Source organism: Pyrus communis, chromosome 13 (assembly GCF_041283825.1).
Source record: "Pyrus communis isolate YQ-2024b chromosome 13, ASM4128382v1, whole genome shotgun sequence".
NCBI classification, from domain to species: Eukaryota; Viridiplantae; Streptophyta; class Magnoliopsida; order Rosales; family Rosaceae; genus Pyrus; species Pyrus communis.
The window spans coordinates 22212408-22230681 of record NC_142577.1 but is presented as its reverse complement, the minus strand read 5'-3'; the positions used below and the strand labels follow the sequence as shown (position 1 = coordinate 22230681).

At 37.3% G+C, this 18274-nt stretch overlaps 2 protein-coding genes and 1 pseudogene across 5 annotated transcripts; 1 reads left to right on the top strand and 2 right to left on the bottom strand.

Annotated features, from left to right (window-relative positions):
• Window positions 1-3583: 3583 nt before the first annotated feature.
• Window positions 3584-4114, bottom strand: LOC137736207 (cell wall / vacuolar inhibitor of fructosidase 1 pseudogene; annotated as a pseudogene).
• A 2499-nt stretch (window positions 4115-6613) lies between these two features.
• On the top strand, window positions 6614-15577 carry LOC137737192 (flowering time control protein FCA). 4 transcript variants are annotated; one of them, XM_088682531.1, is made up of 19 exons: window positions 6614-7107; window positions 7391-7461; window positions 7598-7676; window positions 10760-10842; window positions 10917-10968; window positions 11402-11469; window positions 11754-11820; window positions 11910-11989; window positions 12100-12164; window positions 12276-12332; window positions 12434-12587; window positions 12896-12967; window positions 13118-13651; window positions 14137-14337; window positions 14418-14621; window positions 14696-14734; window positions 14854-14916; window positions 15011-15047; window positions 15232-15577. In XM_088682531.1, the coding sequence occupies exons 1-19, from the start codon at window positions 6897-6899 to the stop codon at window positions 15237-15239; spliced, it is 2145 nt and encodes a 714-aa protein (XP_088538657.1). In that variant the 5' UTR covers window positions 6614-6896; the 3' UTR covers window positions 15240-15577. The 4 variants fall into 4 exon arrangements, with proteins under 4 accessions (XP_088538657.1, XP_088538656.1, XP_068332700.2 ...); XM_088682530.1 differs by having other exon boundaries at window positions 15002-15047; window positions 15232-15414; XM_068476599.2 differs by having other exon boundaries at window positions 6631-7107; window positions 13082-13651.
• On the bottom strand, window positions 15507-17071 carry LOC137737193 (peroxidase 40-like). The gene is made up of 4 exons (XM_068476600.2): window positions 16777-17071; window positions 16451-16642; window positions 16143-16308; window positions 15507-16053 (listed from the first exon to the last, which is right to left on the bottom strand). The coding sequence occupies exons 1-4, from the start codon at window positions 17062-17064 to the stop codon at window positions 15653-15655; spliced, it is 1047 nt and encodes a 348-aa protein (XP_068332701.2). The 5' UTR covers window positions 17065-17071; the 3' UTR covers window positions 15507-15652.
• Between the last annotated feature and the right edge of the window lie 1203 nt (window positions 17072-18274).

Genomic DNA, 18274 nt, shown 5'->3' with positions numbered 1-18274 from the left:
AGGCAAAAATCCAAAGGAGAGAGCCTCATCACCATTAACCTCATTATATGCAATCTATTTACCATGCCAAGTTACATGATAGTTAACATCAAGACCATGACTCTCCTTCATTTCTCTCATATCATCATTTGCCTTAATAGACGAATTTGAATGAACCTTGGCAGCCAACAAAGAGGATAAAACAGAATGGCCAAATCTTTTATTCTCTTTTTGATGAATGCGTCCAACGTAAGTATGGATATTATTTAATTTTTAATGATAAAACAACCACTAGGCTGTTGCACAACAGCATGAACATGTTATTGACATCCCTCCAACAATTTCTTTAAGCAAATAGCAATAACACGGTTCCAATCATTCCTAGTTGAAAACAAAGGCAACCTCAATAGAGTATTGTGTAAGTTTTCTAAACTTAACTGCACCATCTTCGTAACTTTGACCCTCATAAGAAATATAACTCTGTTATTCATTTGTTGCATAATGTTGAGGTCCATAAGAGCCATACTTACCCAAAAATTGGTTCTCATCTCCAATACTAGTAGCTTCACTTAGGCAAGACAACACACTACTAGTAGAAACAATAGACATCTCCTTCTTTGCTTGAACATAAACATCTGTATTTGAAATCAAGTTATTCACCAGTAGAAGGGTCTGAATATCTTCATTGCATTATAATAAACATTTTGGTTCACCTCCGTATAATAAGTATTTCAACAAAAAGCCTCTTGATGACAAACTTGGAAACCTCAAAGTTAATTGCCTCCAAGTAGTAACTCCATTTTGAAATTCCAAGTCACATAGTTAGAGTCATCAAGTTTGACAATAACAGTATTACCAATAGTAGGAATTAGAGACGAAATTGGCGATTGAGTAAGTGCCAACTGAGCAAAGGTAACCATTTTCAATGATAAAAATCACAATGTGTTCAATGCAAATATAAAAATTCACAAACGGAATCAATCAACAGACTACAACAAAGTAGAACAATCCACACCACAAATTATGCTACAATCTTTCAATTAACAACAATTTCCAAGAGAACAAATTCCCAAAAGCTAAGGTTTCAAACAAGATTTTATCAAGAAATCAAGATCACAACAACAATCTATGAGATATGAGGATGAACAATATCAGTTTCCTAAAGCACAAAGATGAATGAGCACAGCCGAAAACCAGCTATGAAACGAAGAATCCAAAAAATTAGGGTTCGCAACGATCACCGACGAATGACAACATCGACAAACTTCAACCACCGACAACAGCAATGAGCTTCAACACCAACAACTACGACAACAATCAGTACAGAGAGACTAGTGAGGGGAAGCAGAGGATCGTCGACCAATGATGTTACTCGTGATTAGCGATGATACCATGTCAACACTAGCTATGGAAGATGAAAGCTTAGAAATCTAGAGAGAGAGCTCGAAGAGAGAGAAAACAAATCCGCAACAAACTTTTCTCATTACCATTAATGAATTATTACAAGGGTTTATTTCACTATAAATACATGTCAGCATAACTAACTCAACATATACAATCCAGTGACACATGTCACAATCCTGACCACTAATATATGCTAACAAGGTGTGAGCTTATTTATATAAGACTAGACAGAGTTGAATGGTTATCTCCAACTCACTTCTAGGCCCCGTTTCATTATGCGGAAAGGAATTAATGGGAATTTGCGGGTGAAATTTGGTAAATGGACGTAAATGGTAAGTCACCTATCTAAAACAATAAATGATAAATGGATAGGTATCAAAAATTTTCTTTTGGTTACCAGGTCATCAAAAAATGTATAGTTATTATTTTTTAATTTGATATTAAAGGTTGAGATTAAAACATTAAAAGTACGTTCATTTATTCTTCACCCTTGATATCAAATCCAATGTTTAATGACCATAACAAAGAGATCATGACTCGAGTGTATATTGCTTTATTTCTTTCTCAGATAACTTACCAAAAACGAGTAATCCTTTTTATTTATCGTTGTACTTCTATATTTAAGATAAATATTGAGTGATGAAATATGCATACGATGTACCTACGATTTGATTCTAATATAGTCCAATACATATAAAGAAATCAAAATCCAGCCTAACATTCCACTTTAATAAACCAATTTGATTTTACATTTTTTTATGCAAAAAATCAATTAATTTCATTAACAAAAAAGATTAGATGTTGCTACTATATTAACCACGCTTTCCTTACTTCGTCCTCAATTAAAGTAGACATAAAGTTCAAATCTCTATTCGCGTTACGATCACACTAAAATATTACTAGTTGATGAGGCTGGTTAAACTTTATGTTGCTTCTTAACTTACCATTTGAAGTTATTTAGTACTGCAATCTAGTGATACTCCTCTTCACTAGTAAGTGAGATGTTTGAGGTTCGATTTTCGCCAAAGACGAATTTGAACCACATTATTATTAACCCATTGTCTATTCCCCTTCCTGTACTAAAAAAAAAACTCACCGTTTGGAAACACACTACTAAAAATCTCCTAGCAATAGCCACAGTACATGTTGCAAACAATTTGAATGAAATTACCATAAATAAAAGCTACCTGCTTTGCCCGTTACAACAAATGAGGGGTGGTCTAGGTTTTTTGCCAAAACTGAAAGTACTATTCGGTTTGGTTTTTCAATTTGTAATGGAGAAACCGAATTATTTTGCTTTATTTTTTATTTTTTTATTTTTTCATTTGGTTCAGTTTCAATTCTTTTTTTTCATTTTGTTTTTTATTTGATAACCTATACATTGGAAAGAAAATGAAGAAAAAAAAATATAGTGAATAAGACTATAACATTTTTAGGCTTTAAGTTAGGTTTACCTAGTCTTGGATTAAAATTTGGCTAATAATTTACTCAAAATTGATCTTGGAAATTGAATACCTAAGATAGATAAGTGAATAAAATATTAATTTATATCTCATTATGTTCGGTTCTGTTTGGTTTTTGAACCACCAAATCAAAACTGAACAAAGGTTTTTGGTTCGGTTTTGTTTTGTTTTTTTTTTTTTTTTTCCGTTTTGGTTCCGTTTTTCGGTCTTTCGAGCCCACCTCTACAACAAATAAACGTTTTAGCGAGGTAAAAAGATAGGATATATAATAACAAAATGACACCATTTCTCATTTAAATGGCATTCCAAACATACTATAAAATGAAATGATTTGAAACAAACATTCACTTGCAATTTTAAAATATGACAACTTTAGCGTCCACAATATAAACAGATCTCACCTATGTTATACTGATTTAATCATTTAAATATAAATTCACTTACAACACATACTTGATGAACAAATTTGGTAAACAGAAGTTAGTGACTCCCAACATTGTTGCATGCTAAAACTAGAACTACTGCTAGCATGACATTTTTTTAGCCTTTTTCACAATTTCTATTGATCACTGCTGTTATCCAGTATGTATAAAACAACATGAAGATTACAGATTAATCAAAATTGAATTATCTAATTAATCATTTTAGGTGAATAAAAGATAGGATAGTAAAATAATCAAATTCAAACCGTGTTATAACTTCGAAGGTAAAACAACAAGAACATGTCCATTAATATATTAAATCAAAATTTTAGCAATTGCTGCAGCTATATTCGAAACATCCTGGAAACCTTTGTTCATATCTGTCAAAGGAGACTTGCCAGAAAAACTACTCTCACATGATTCAGCCTCGCCAGTGGCGCCGATCATGCCTTCCTCTGCAAACTTAGGGTTATCCGAACGAAAACCATGACTGGCTTCCGGGATGTCAGCTTCCAAAACTTTACGGTAATAGCGAGTACAATACTTTAAGGGTTTTTCTGCAGGGTTCTGCTTAAGCAGCTCCTCGATTTTGTTCACAACATCTGTTGCCTTAACAGTGGCTACGTTAACTATAATGAGGCCTAAGCCTGCAACGTCGGCGTACGCACTTCGAGGGTCTGATTTGAGAGAGGAGACGCAGAGATCGTAGTTTGGTGTTACTTTGCAGGTTTGGTCGATGAGATCAACTTCCATTTGCAAGATCTTCGCAGCCCTGCTGCAATGGCTTAGTGGAAGAAAGACTAGAATTAGACAAACTAGTAGAATGAGACATGTTGAGTTGTTCATATTTTGTAAATGATATACATATTCGCTAAGGTGTGAGCACATTTATATGAAACGGTATAGAATTAGGGTTTGGTCCATTAATTCTCATTTAACATCAAATTAATGGGTCCTGCCAAATATGAAATATTATTCTTCTAAAAAATATGAATTTTGTTTTAATGTGGGGTATTGTAGAAATTTTATTCCTTAAACGACTGTGCGTATACAATGTTTACCATATATAGGGTATTACTTAGCCCATAAGTGGTAGGAATACCCTATACTACAAGAAGCATAAATTAACGAGAAGGATCCAGAGATGTAGAATATAAAATGTTTACAATATATAGGGTATTACTCTCATATATGGAAGGAATTTAAAATAAAACTGCAATTGGGTTGATCTATGACACAAGGAAACATAAATTAAGGAGAAGAATTCGGAGATGGTGATTCTACGTACTATAACAGATGGTATCTTGATGTGTAATCCCCACATTAAATTCTTATGAATAATGTGTAACCACCACATTATATCCATTATCAGCTCCCTTCGTTTCCTTTTTATTTTTTATCTCTAATGGAAAAAAAATTATTATAAAATATCACTTGTATTGAAAAAATTAAATAAAATCACACGAGTGTTGACCGATAGTAATATGGTAGTGATTGTGCCTAGTATAATATACTAATTCAAAAATTTTAAATTGCCCTGTTACCACATAAGGCGACATTGTACTTTTGGCTTCCTCGAGTTAAACGATACAAGCAAAACCGGTGACCTCAAAAAATGCATCCATGTGAGTTGAACTCAAGTTGTATGTTTCAAACCTAGCTTTCCAATGACCAAATCCTTGAGGTTTTTTTTTTTGTCGAAAAAAAAAAATAGAAAAAAAAAATTGCTACATGATTATGATAAGATGCCTTATTAACACACAATATGATTATGATAATACAAAAGATAGCCCAAAACGGTCTATCACGATCTACCTAAGACCATCTCTACCAATGGGCTAAAAGCCAAATTCCAACCCCCACTCCCCCTAATTTCCCCCCCCCCCCAAACCCACTCCAACGCAAGCCAAATCTTTGGGCTAAAAGCCAAATGCCAAAGTTGGGCTTCCCCCTCCCCCCACCCATGCGAGTGGACTCGCAGGCAGTTGGGCCAGTCTTGGCCCCGTCACTCTCCAACGCGCCCACGTGATGGGCTTGCAAACATTGCCCGACAGGGGTGGGCCCCTCTGTCATAGGCTGTCGGCCACCCAAAAAAACCCCAACGACTCTATTTTTAAACCAAGGGCTGAGATCTAAGGATTGTTGGTTCAACCAACGGTCCAGATTCGAATTTAATTTTTTTAGAATTATTTTAAAATACATTGAATCCAACGGTTGAGATCGAATATAATTAAATCTAACGATAAAAAATAAAAAAAAGATCTAACGGCCCAAATTTAAATCCACGGCTAAAATAATTAAAAAAAAATATTTAACTCAAAATTCACCCTAAAACTCTATAAATACCTATGTATTTGTTCAAATATCCACGCAAAACTCAATTTTCTCCTACAATTCTTCCAATTTATCTTTCTACCATTTCTTTCCATTTCCAAATTGTTCAACATGGTAAGAGAGCATATTAGAGGTCGTAATTGGACCTGTGAGGAAGATGTTGCTTTATGCTTGGCATGGGTTTCTATTAACGAATATGATGTAGTTGACACAAATCAAAATAAGAAAGTTTTGTGGGATAAAATCATTGCAAAGTTTCAAGAAAATTGCAATGGCGGCGGAACGGTAGGTGAATTAAAAGTTAAAGGCTTGCTTTGTGGAAAATTTAGTGATTTTTCAATATTTATCGGAATTTAAATATTTTTAGATTAAAATGTTCATAAAATTAATTTATGATAGTCTACATATTTATTTAAAAAAAAAAAAATTAATTTAAGGAAAAAAATAGCCTAAGTTCATTATTTAATAATCCCGGACTAAAATTTTAGGCCATAACGGTTGGAGTAGTAAAACTGTTTCTGGGCTAAAAGCTAAATTTTCAGGGTTAAAAAATTTGACTTTTAGCCCAACCATTGGAGATGGTCTAAGCATGAAATATTAGAAACAAAAGCTCTATCTTGAATAAAAAATGAAACGCCTGAATACTCTCATACTGAATCGAGAAAAAAACCCATAAAACTAGCTCTATAAATATAAAGTCTTCAAGGAAACATCAAGTTAAACATTGTGCAAGTTCTCCGATGCATACTGAAAGTGCACATTTAAGTTAATTAGAGCCATTAAATCCCTTCAGATCAATTATCTTGTAGCTACAAAATTAACCATAGAAAAAAAATCAAACGGCTGAGTTTGAAGTTTTTCACTGCCCGACTAAAGAAATAAAAGCCCAGGGGAAGCCCGCCAATGCGGCCCAATCATATCCGCGTTAGTCCGTTTGGATCCGATTAGAACTGAAAGTCGGATCCATTAGCCGACCCGACTCGGTCGCCTCGACGCAGCAAACAGGAAATTGATTCTCTTTGCTTAGTACTTCCCTCTGAGTTTTACTCATTACGCTGTCGCAACGAAAGGACTCCACTTTGTCTTCGTCAACCTCCAAGTCTTCCTCTTCCGAAAATTCAAGCTCCAGTCTTGGCGCGAGCTAGGGTTAGGGTTAGGGTTCGGGTACGGCACGTAAAACTTCGCAAAGCTGGATAGCTACAGAATAGACCGCTATGGCAACAACGACGACGACGGAGATGACCACTACGACTCGGTCCCCTACCGTCAACCCTCTCGTTTCTCCGACACACCCATGAACCAGCAGAGCCACCACACTCGCTGCAGCCCCCCTAACTATCATGGTGGAGGTGGTGGTCGCGGTCCACACCGTGGCTTCGACATCCCGCCGCGTGAGACTCCCGGTGGGTTCCGGCCATTTGGGGGCGCCGGTGCCGGTGGTGGAGGGTTTGGTCCGAACTACCAGGACCCGCCTCCGATATCGGGTCAGAAACGAGGCTCTCCAGGTGCGCTGTTGTGATCTTCTTTAATTGGGATTTCATATAGCTTATGAAAATGAAATTCATTTACTGCAGCTTTGATGAATTTTGTTGCAGTTTTGTTGTGTTTTGCTTGAGCTAAGTCATTTAAGCAGTTTCAATGTACTTCATTCGTAGGAAGATAGATTGTAATGTTAGTCAATAACAATTACTATTTTGGTATTTGCCTTGGCTAAAAGGCAATATCTTTTTTGTTTGGATTATGCTGTGGTTACTTTCTGCGTTGATCATGAGTTTGATTATCTTTCAGATCGTTTCGATAGAGGCAGCTTTGCCAAACTATTTATTGGATCAGTTCCCAGGACAGCTACCGAGGAAGATGTAAGTCAGTCTAATTATTACTGTACACAAATGCTAGATGTATGTTGTTGGACTTTTTCATCCATGAAATGGTGCTGGTTTAAATTGAAACATTTATGTCATGGTGTTTATGCATGTTAGTTTTATATGATGTTAGATTCGCCCTGTGTTTGAAGAACATGGAGAAGTGATAGAGGTTGCTCTGATCAAAGATAAGAAAACAGGACAGCAGCAAGGTACGTGCGTGCGCTAATTTTATGATATAATTGTTATCAGGAATGTCTTATTTCAGGTGCTCTGAGAGGCAGATGGGAGCATGCCAAAGCTCATCTTTCATCTCACTTTGTTTTCGCAACAAGTTTCACACTTGTTGGTTTTTCTTGCAACCTTTTATTCATGTCCGTCCTTTCAAAGAAGAAGAAGGCAAGACATGTAAACCAACTAAAAACCAGTTTCTGAATAGCAGTTGGGATCTTGGAAGACACTTAGGTCCTGCGCTTCTGATAGTGGCTGCAGCAGTGGGGACATTACCCAACAAAATATTTGTAATGGGAGTGTCTGTAGCCATAACTGTAGCTTCTTTATATTAGGAGTTTTAGAAGTGCAACTGTTGTACAAAAAATTTACTCAGACATACATGGATTATTGCTTTTGAATAGTTTTAATCACAATGTAATATGGAGGATTCCTTTGGTTTATCTTATCTTGGTGAATGCTGGAGTGCTTTGTGTGAATGACTTGGAATGTCATTTGTCACTTTATAAGATTGACAGGATGTGATGGATGTGAACTGTGAAGTTAGATGTTGTGAGAGAGATGGATGATTGGTGGATGGCTTGAGTGAGTTTGTTGGTTTTATGACTCTCATTGTAAGTTTCACGTATGATCATGGTGTGTTCATGGGGCTGGATATTTTGATATGGTGTTTATGCCCCTATCTTTGTACGTATTTTAAGCTATCAAAATGTGGTGGAACTAGCTTTTTTTATTTGTTTATTCCTGGTACGGTCTCAGGATCGTTGTATGCATGGCTAATACCTCTTTGGAGCATAGGGTCTGATTTGCATTCGGATGTGTTAGTTGAAAAGTTGACTCATTTGTCTCTTTATGGTGCTAATGTGCCACTATAAGGAAGATGTGGTTGTGTGTTGTTATCTTATTTTGTTATCTTATTGAAGTTGGTAATCTGGAGTAGCTCTCATGTGGCTCATGTTTTGAGTAGTGTTGATGCAGCTGAACACTTTCAGTACCGGACTGATGTTTAATGCTTGTGAGGTTATGTGTGGTTGAGATATGTAATATTTTTAGGGCAAGTATTTTGTTTGGCCTTGTGGATTTTTATATTAGTTTTATCTGTCCTTGTAGTAAGTTTACTTTGTAGAATTCAGGGATCTTATTGTGAAGTTCAACTGAGTTTTTTGGTTATGGAATTCCATCTCTAGCTAGGGGTTTCCAACTTTAGAGCTGATCTTGTTCCCACTCCCCAGTGATAGGGAGCGCTGAGCAAGTATTGCCTTTGTTTTGTATCTTCATAGATTAGTAATATCTATAATTTCCTTAGTTTTACATTGAAACTTACCTCCCTTGTAAATGCATGAAAGTGTTGGAGAAGCAACTCTGAAGTTTTGGTATCTAGGAATATTGTGTCAAATCGTCTACACTTTTAGATGCTATGGTATCTTGAGTCGACAGTTTTCCCTTTCTGTTTGTGTGGGTGAATATATGAGTTATTTTTTGAGTTTGTGAAAAATTCAGCCATCAATCAGGCTGATTTTTTGTTTTGTTTTACGTATCTATGTGGTTCTAAATATCAAGATTTGCATTGGGTAATTCAATCTCATTCATCGACTTTTTGATAAGGTGAAAGTTCATCATATATTTGGTGAAGTTTGTGATGCAATGGTAGACTTATGATATATGTCTTTGGTTATGGTGCAGCTAAACAGTCTTTCTCTAGGATTGGTGGTATCACAGAATACAGTTTTGTCTATGGCAGAAAAATAGTTACTTTTTCCTTCAGTTATTGGTTTACTTGAATGATCTGATCATCCTTTAATGTGCTGATGTTTAGCATGCACAATATCAGTATAGTGGACTCTTGGCTTGTCTTGAGATTTGACTTGTAGTGTAGCCTGGGAGGTGGAACTTAATCCAAGTTTTCACATCCAGAATCATAGTAACAAGGGCAAACTCAACTAGTTTTTATGCAAAGCTCATATAATTTCCATGGTTTGGCTTCTGAAGGTGGTATTTGTGGCCTCTGAAGTCCCCAGTTGTAATAAACTGTCATGGTATGAACACGTGCATATTTTCGTTCTAGACTTGTGATTGATTGTTCTGAACTATTCTATGGAAAGTTCCTCAGGTTTGATTCTTCCTGGACGTCTGTTTGATAATGTCTCTCAGTTCATTGTATACTAAGTAGGGGACTTTACATTGGCAGATAGTTTACAGTGTACTAAGTAGGGGCGTTTAAATACTTGTTTATAATGACTAAATAGGATGTTGAATAAGCAGTGATATTTATTATATAGGATACTTCTGAAATCAACTTTTTGTTGATTTGTTGAAATTTAATTAAATCTGAAAGGTGTGTCAGATGCAAGAGTTTACTTTTGAGACAGCCAAGCTGCTGGGGATGGCTAGTGTGCTGGCTGTTTTTTCAGGATATTTCTTTGTAGGAAGCTTTGTGATGTGAAATGCTTGGGATTTGATATTCATCCATCTCTGGGATTTACGAAACTTTTGATGAATGGTGTATTTTGATGGCATATGCATGTTGCTTTGATGTTCATTTTTGTGCTTTTATTCCAATCACAGGACACTGATCCTGAAATCAAGTTTGAATTGTTGTCCTTTTTTGATGTTATGGTTTCTTTTGGCTCCTCAAGCTTCCCACCAGTGTGTGCCAAATTTATGAGAAGCGTACTGAAAACTTATGTTATTTGGAAAGAAAGGGTTTGACGAATACCTTTCTTTTATACTGATATAGTTTTGAGACACCACAACCATGGAATGTTTATGTTTTGGGGTTGTTCCTAGATGTGTGGCTTAAGGTTATGGGTGCTCACACCATTTTTCTAGTCAATGCTCTCCCTTTGCTTGTACATGCACTAAGGAATACGATGTGTGTGATTTATCATTTTATTTTTAGTTGTTTCTTTTGAAAAAGTTTGTTTTGCTAGCATATTAGCTTGTAAATACGAGGTTTCATGTGTTTGTGTCTGGTTTTAGAAACTTTTAATGTGAGTTTATTATGGATATGGACCAAGCTGCCTATCTTTGGTTTTTTTTACAAGGGTATAAGTTGCATATGCAGGTTGTTGTTTTATAAAATATGCAACCTCAGAAGAAGCTGGTAGGGCAATTAGAGCTCTGCATAATCAACATACTCTTCCTGGGGTGAGTTTGTTTTACTGTTTGATTTTCAATCGTCATGTAACTAATTTATAGTTGTTTCACTCTTTTTACTCCAGGGAGCGGGTCCTATCCAAGTCAGATATGCTGATGGGGAACGAGAACGCCTTGGTAACTTTCATCTCAGCGTGAATGTTTGATTGTTCCATTTTTTTGTGCAAATTTTATCATGACATGTGTATAGCCTTTTTAGAACTCTTTCCAAAAGATTAGATATACTGCTGGTTCAAATGGTCAGTCAAATCTTGGCTTGAGTTGGAGCCACTTATGAGAGGACATGATATGTGAGAAGGAACCTCATTTAACAGAGTAATCTTGTGCTTGATTTTCCTTGATCTCTTAAGCCCTTATTCACCTATGAGTGGTCCTCAACCAATTATGCTCGTACCTTTCGTTTTATATTTTTTCATCAAGACCATAGTGTGAACGGGGTGGTATCCATTTGGGGGAAGAGAGGAGGGGGGGGGGACTTTTGTATTTCAATGCACGTGTCTAATTAATATATAGTTTTTCCATTGTTGATGCCAACCCTTTTTGATGGTAGGTGCGGTTGAGTACAAATCATTTGTGGGATCACTGAACAAACAAGCTACTGAAAAGGAAGTTGAGGAAGTATGTTGTAACCCAATTATCTGTTATCATCTAGGATTAGTATTTTTCAGTCTTCTTATCTCATCTTGAAACAAATTAGCTATTCTCTTTATTTTAGAACCACAATCTTACTTTTCCTTTATAGACACGTTCCTTTGTAATTCAGAGGAGATATATATACACTCTCAGCTTAAAGCATAAAACTCTTAACTTCTGTTTATTAGAGTTAGTGCAAATTTACTGTTTGACGTTGTAAATGCAGCTGGAAAAAGCAAAAAGTTCCGATTACTGTTTTCTGTTTGCAGATTTTTTCACCATATGGTCGAGTTGAAGATGTTTACCTCATGCGTGATGAATTGAAGCAGAGTCGTGGTATGTTTCTCATTCATATTTAAAATTTCGAAATATAAGGAAAGTGCTCTTTATGAGATTTATGCATTCTTTGAACCATTCATGTTTAGGATGTGGATTTGTAAAGTACTCTCAGAGAGATATGGCATTGGCAGCTATAAATGGTCTTAATGGGTTCTATAAAATGAGAGTGAGTGTTTTCTTGTCTTTTTTTTTTTCCTTTGGATTAACTTTAGTGTAATATTATGTTATCAAATGCTATCCAATTATATCACACATATTTCTTTTCCTGCACATCAGGGTTGTGATCAACCACTAACTGTCCGGTTTGCTGATCCCAAAAGGCCTAGGCTTGGAGATTCAAGGTTTCTTCCTCATTGTGCCTTCTTATTTTCTTTGGCCGCTGTGGTTTAATCTTCTTGAAGTATAAATTTTTGTAACAGATTCCTAAATGTTTTTGACACTCTTCTGTTTAGGGGTCCTCCATTTGGGGGTCCAGGTTTTGGTCCTCGATTTCAAGCCCCAGGGGCAAGGTAATTCCCACCATTCTCTGAATATTTCTATGAAGTTTTTTGTCTGGAGTTTTCTTTGTTGTAGTCATTTACATTCTCTGTTTCTAACTTACTCCAAACAGACCAATGCCTAACTTTGGCAATCCTATACGCGATCAAATTCCAACTAATGTTTGGCATCCAATGAGTCCAGCAAACTTAGGACCATCCCCAAGTCCTGGCTTTGTGGGCACTTTGCTTCCTAGGTCCGGAGACATGTCATTGCCCTTGAATTCGGTAAGAATAGTTCAGCTATTTTGCAACATTGCTCCGGTAAGAAATGTCCCTTTTCCTGTGTTCGTGTAAGACAATCATGAAAGGCATGCAGATGCTGTAGTTAACGCATCTGTAATGATTCTTGATTGGATGGTTTTACCGTAACCTTGTCACCTCGTCTGCAGCTGAAGATGAAAGGGTGGCTGCAGGGGCATTGTGCTTTTATTGTTTATTTTATGATCCATATTTTCTAGTTTCTTATTAGGGTTTTTCGTTATAAGTGTGTTTTATGCCTTTAAAAGTCTAATGATTTGCTCCTTAAATTTAAGGGTGGCCATGGCGGCTCAGCAGAGGGTCCTCTTCCTGGAATGCAAGTTTCATCTTCTTTAACATCACAAAAGGTACAAGGCGCTCTAACTTTGTTTTAATCACATGGTAGTCTAAAGTCGAAACAATTATTTCTTATTTACCCATATTTCACTGTGAAAATAATAGCTTGATTGGATCTGTTTCAGAGTTTTAACCAGTCTATGCCACATGTCGGCCAGCAGATATCTCCATTACAGAAGTGTTTTCAGTCACCTCAGCATTTGCCACCATCCCTTGAACAGCACCCTCAAACTTCGGCATCAAACTCACACACACAAACAGTGCGGGAGCTTGGTCAGGCTCAACTTCCTCATTCTGCTGGTCAAGCACCATTTAGTCAAGCATTACCGTCACAACAGTTTATTGGCTTGGGTGGACAGTTGTCTGTTCCTCAGCCTGAGGTTCAGAAAAGTTCATCTTCTGCTACGGCACTATCAGCCCCTTTGAATATCAGCTTACAACCTCAATCCATGCCCACCGCAGCAAATCAACAGCAGCTTGGTTCTGCTCCTGGTCAGCAACAACTGATTCAGCCTCTTCAGCAGTCACCCTCTCAATTAGCTCAGATGCTGTCGCAACAGACACAAACTCTGCAAGCAAGCTTTCAATCATCTCAGCAGGCGTTCTCCCAGCTCCAACAACAGTTGCAGCAAATGCAACCATCAAATCAGGGTTTAGCAGTGCATCAGAATCCCCTGGCTACCAAACAGCAACAGGTATTTGAAGATTAGTCAATTGTTATCTTGTAGGAGTATGTGGTAATTGGAAGTGCCAGATGGGCTACCGTGAGGATGTAACTTTAGTTGCTAAATGAATCAATTGCACGACTTGTGGCTCTAGAACTGTAGAAACTATGTTTTGATTTCCAAAATATGACTAATTAATTAGACAATAATTTGGAAGTCGAATTTATTGTGCATTTACAGCGTTGGGCTTAGGTTGGGATGCATTCTGTTTTTTGTGGTTCATTCCACCCACACACACACTCAACGCCTTTTTTAAGCCATTCGGTTTTTTGATTTGGTCGTATTTGTAACTGTGGTTAGTAAGCCATGCATTTTAGCTTCTGCATGCATTTGTCCCAGACGTGGATGTTGGTTGCCTATCAACTGGATTTGTCTGTGATGCTCTATTGTTTCTAGTTCTAGTTGTCTTTACCAACCCTTACCTTGTAAGCTGAACATTATTTTTGTTCCTGCAGTCCCAGTGGACTGGTGTTGCACCACATACGGTTGCCAGCACCACTTCTTCCACACCAACAGTGGATGTGCCTTCAGTCACATCTGTTGCCCCAGCTGTTCCTGGAACCCAGGCTATAGCTCCTGCAAGATGCATTTGGACAGAGCACACCTCACCGGATGGATACAAGTACTATTATAATAATGCAACTGGTGAAAGCAGGGTAAGGATTTTGTCACTCAGATTCCCTCGTTTTCGCCTTTTGTCTTCAACTTGATTAATGCTGCTTATGTGAACTTGTAGTGGGAGAAACCTGCTGAACTTATATTGTTTGAGCAACAGCAGCAGCAACAAAAGGCATCAGTTCAGCAGCCTCATGCCCCATCACTCCCTCCAAATCGGTCTGTGCAGCAAATTTCTCAGACCCAACAACTGCATCATCAATCTCAGCTTCAACCACAGTTCCGGAACAACTTGCAGTTACAACAGCCCTCGTTTTCTTCATCGGTCAGTGTTTCCTAATGGTTCCTGGTATGTTAAAGATTTGATTGTGGTTACTAACTCATTAATTTGAATAACAGTATCGGGCCTCTGGAATTATAGGTCACCAAAATGTTCAGGTAAATTTCGCACCGACTAGTACCCAGATAATTCAGATTCACAATAAAATTAAAAATATATAATGTTTTCCCTAACCAGTCCATTTTTAATTGGTTATTTTCGTCATCTGTGTCTCCAGGAAGGAAGTTATTCACAATTACCTACACCTAGTTCAGCTGGTGATCCTTCACGCTTCCAACAGGTATTCAATTTTCAAATTCGGGTGCACAGTTTATTTTAAAGTTTTAAGTATCACGAATTAATTTTAGTTCTCTTTTTCGGCCAAGGGGCTTCAGGCTGCTCAGGAGTGGATGTGGAAGAATAAACCAACAGGTTCTAATAAATTATTTTTGTTCAAATTCTGATGTCGGTTTGGGTTTATTTAGAATGAGAGTTCATGGCTGTATGGCCTTGTGCATGGCTACAAACCGACACTCAGATCGCTTCTTATGCACTGAGCATTTGTCTACTGTATTTACCCCTTTCTAAATTGGTGAACATTTTTTTCAATCTCCAGGGGCTTGAAGTGGTAGAGTGTAAGGTGGCATGTTGTCAACAAAAAGAATAGATGCTGGGAGGAAGCCAAACGTTAGCGTATTTCTATCAATTTTGATCACGACGCAGCCAATGGTCCTTGCTAGAGCTTGAAAATGCTCGGTAGGATGTGTAGTGGAAACGTTCTTCAGCTCTTAGTTCCTTTTTTGTGAGCATTTTCTGTACCATTAGTACTGGGCAACCAATTGCCTAAAATCGAGTTGTAGGATATAATTGTAAAACATAGAAATCCGATAATTATCAGATAAATATTAGTTTAGCTTGTATTTAAACCTAAAGTAATATGTTATTAGCATTACCATCCATAATTAGCAGTACAAAGCTTCCTAATTGAGCCTTCCACTCCACTGTAGGAAAGTGGCTTACCACATTAGGCTAAAAGATCAATTGACACTTCGACAGTCCCTGCGAATCTCTCCATTCATCGTGGTAACTGCTCCCAAGCTTCCCATTTTTACCATGGAATCTTTGAAGTCTTCGAAGAAGGCGGACGGGTCTTGTGCGTAGGTTTCTACCAGTTCACGCGTTTGATCATCTCTGGTTGCGAGATTCTGGTCGGACAGAAGCAGACCCTCTCCGGAGAGAAGGTTAAGATAGTACTGGTTATCAAACGTAGCTGGGGTTGCTAGGTCAAGGTTTGCCAGCGTGTTGCCGTCAGATTCTGAGCACAGCCGCTGCAGCGACTGAACGTATTCAAGAGACGAATCCGGACCATTTGGATTAGTGGAGCCTTGTAGGCGGGCGGTGAAGGTGGTGCAGCGTGCTTTTCCCATCGTGTGTGCACCTGCCGGAGAGGAGAGCAAAATATGAGTCTTACGTCTCACTCTAATCAACCACAATACAAGAGATCAGTGGAAGCAAAGTTGAGAGTACCAGAGAGTGCAACCATGTCCTTCAAGCTAAGGTTTACATTTTGGAACTTGGAAACCAGTGTTGCAACAGTAGAATTTGGGCCTGGAATGTTGTTATTTGCTAACGATTTGCTAGCAGTGAAGCTGTCCTTCCTTCCCATCTGAACATCCCAGCTAGGTCCACCAGACTGCAGATTAAAAATCAAATTATTAGTCAAAATTCGAAGGAAGTATATCTATAAGCTAGGCCTCCCGAGAAGTCTTCGTGTTGCATCGCTTTCTTGTTAACAAAGAAAAAAGAAAGAACTATGTAGCTTTTAGCACACACACCACAACAACGGAGTCTCGGGCAGCAACTGCAAGAATGTCAGCACAGGAAACTGTTTGAGGGCAAACAATTTCAAGATCCTGTTTTATTGCATCAATCACTTCAAAACCTCTCAGAGAGTTCAAGTTAGGCGCTGCTGTTTTTTCCCCAACAAAGTTGTCATTGTCATCTAGCAACACTGAAGCATCGCAGCCCTGAACAGTTCACATCATATTATATATATATACATATATACATATATATATATATACACACATATATATATAAATAGTGAAAAATAACGTAACACACACACACACATATAAATAGTGAAAAATAAATAACGTGCATTAACAAAGCAGTCGTGGAAATGGAGACGAAGGAGAGAGGCTGCCATTCTTGGGTCTTCAAACACAGCCAGCCTGACCCCGGCATATATTATGGCCTCCGCCTCCGGGCATCTATCTTTGTACACATCGTTTCCCAAGGGGTCACCACAATCCTCATCACCATATCCTCCTCCTATGATTGTCGGCACGATTGCAAAAACAATCGCAACGCCCAGAAATAGTGAAAACAAAGCCAAGTTCATGGCCATCTCTCGTGTTCTATTCTCTACTCTCTTGTCTCTTGGCATGCAGTGAAGAAGTGAGTTGGGTGGTAGAAGTTTCTCTATTATATAGAAGTTCGATTGGAGTGGTTTAGTAACAATGAGCAGACTTGGTCACTGAGGTTTGGTGTTTGAGTATGTGAAAGAGGTCTAATGGGCAAAAAGGGTACGTACAATAATTGGTTGTTTAAGTGTAAAGATTCGTTCCTCATTGGTTTGATATGTGCATAATTTTTTCTTTTGTGATTTTATATGAGTTAGTTTTTAGGTGGACAGCTTATTCCATTGGAAGTAGTCATTCTAAAACATTTCAATCACAATTTGACATGTGTGCAGAAATTTTTTATTTTGTATTTTGATGAGTATTTCTGCATATGTGTCAGACTGTGATTTGCAGAAATGTGAGGAATGTTGTCTTCCTAAGACAGAGTCAAATTGTCTTATGTGTCAAATTGTGATTCGCAGATAAAGAAGAATGGTTCTTTGCATATAAAGAGTCAATCATGTTCAGAGGGTAGTTAAGAGACATAGTCAATTAAAAGCTTTTAGAAGAGATCATTGTTTGATGAGCACATATATGCTAGTGCTACCTAATACCATGTGCTTCTTCACTCTTTTCAGGCCTCTCTGTGACATTCATAGATATGATCATTACACTAGTGTGGTAAGAGTTTCCTTAATCGTCTAAGTGGGTTTGTTTAGAATGAAATATTTTTGCTCACCATCCTAAAGTGATGGTGATGCTTTCAACCATATTAATTATCTTTGGATGAATTTGATTTGATCTATTTACAATACAAAATCATGAAATTTACATTAATCAAACAATAATTAATAGGATGATGAGCATCATCACCACTTTAGAATGGTGAGCAAACGTGCACCCGTTTGGATTTTAGTATGAATTTTGTAATTGGACCATTTGCATGGCAATATTTGGGATAATAGAAATATGGGTAATGCTAGGGAGACTAAATTTGTGGACTAAATTTTGTAAACTAAATGACATGGAAGTTGATGATTGAATTATTATTTAAGCGTTAATAAACATACTCATTCCTATTAGTGACATTATTTAGTTTGCAAATTTTGTTTACAAATTTAGTCTCCCTAGCATTACCTAGAAATATACCATATTTTGGTTTTCAATTTAACTAATATGGTATTTGAGTGTAGATCATTCTAATCCCATTGATAGAATTAATATCATTAACTAGAAAGAAATCATGCATTTTTT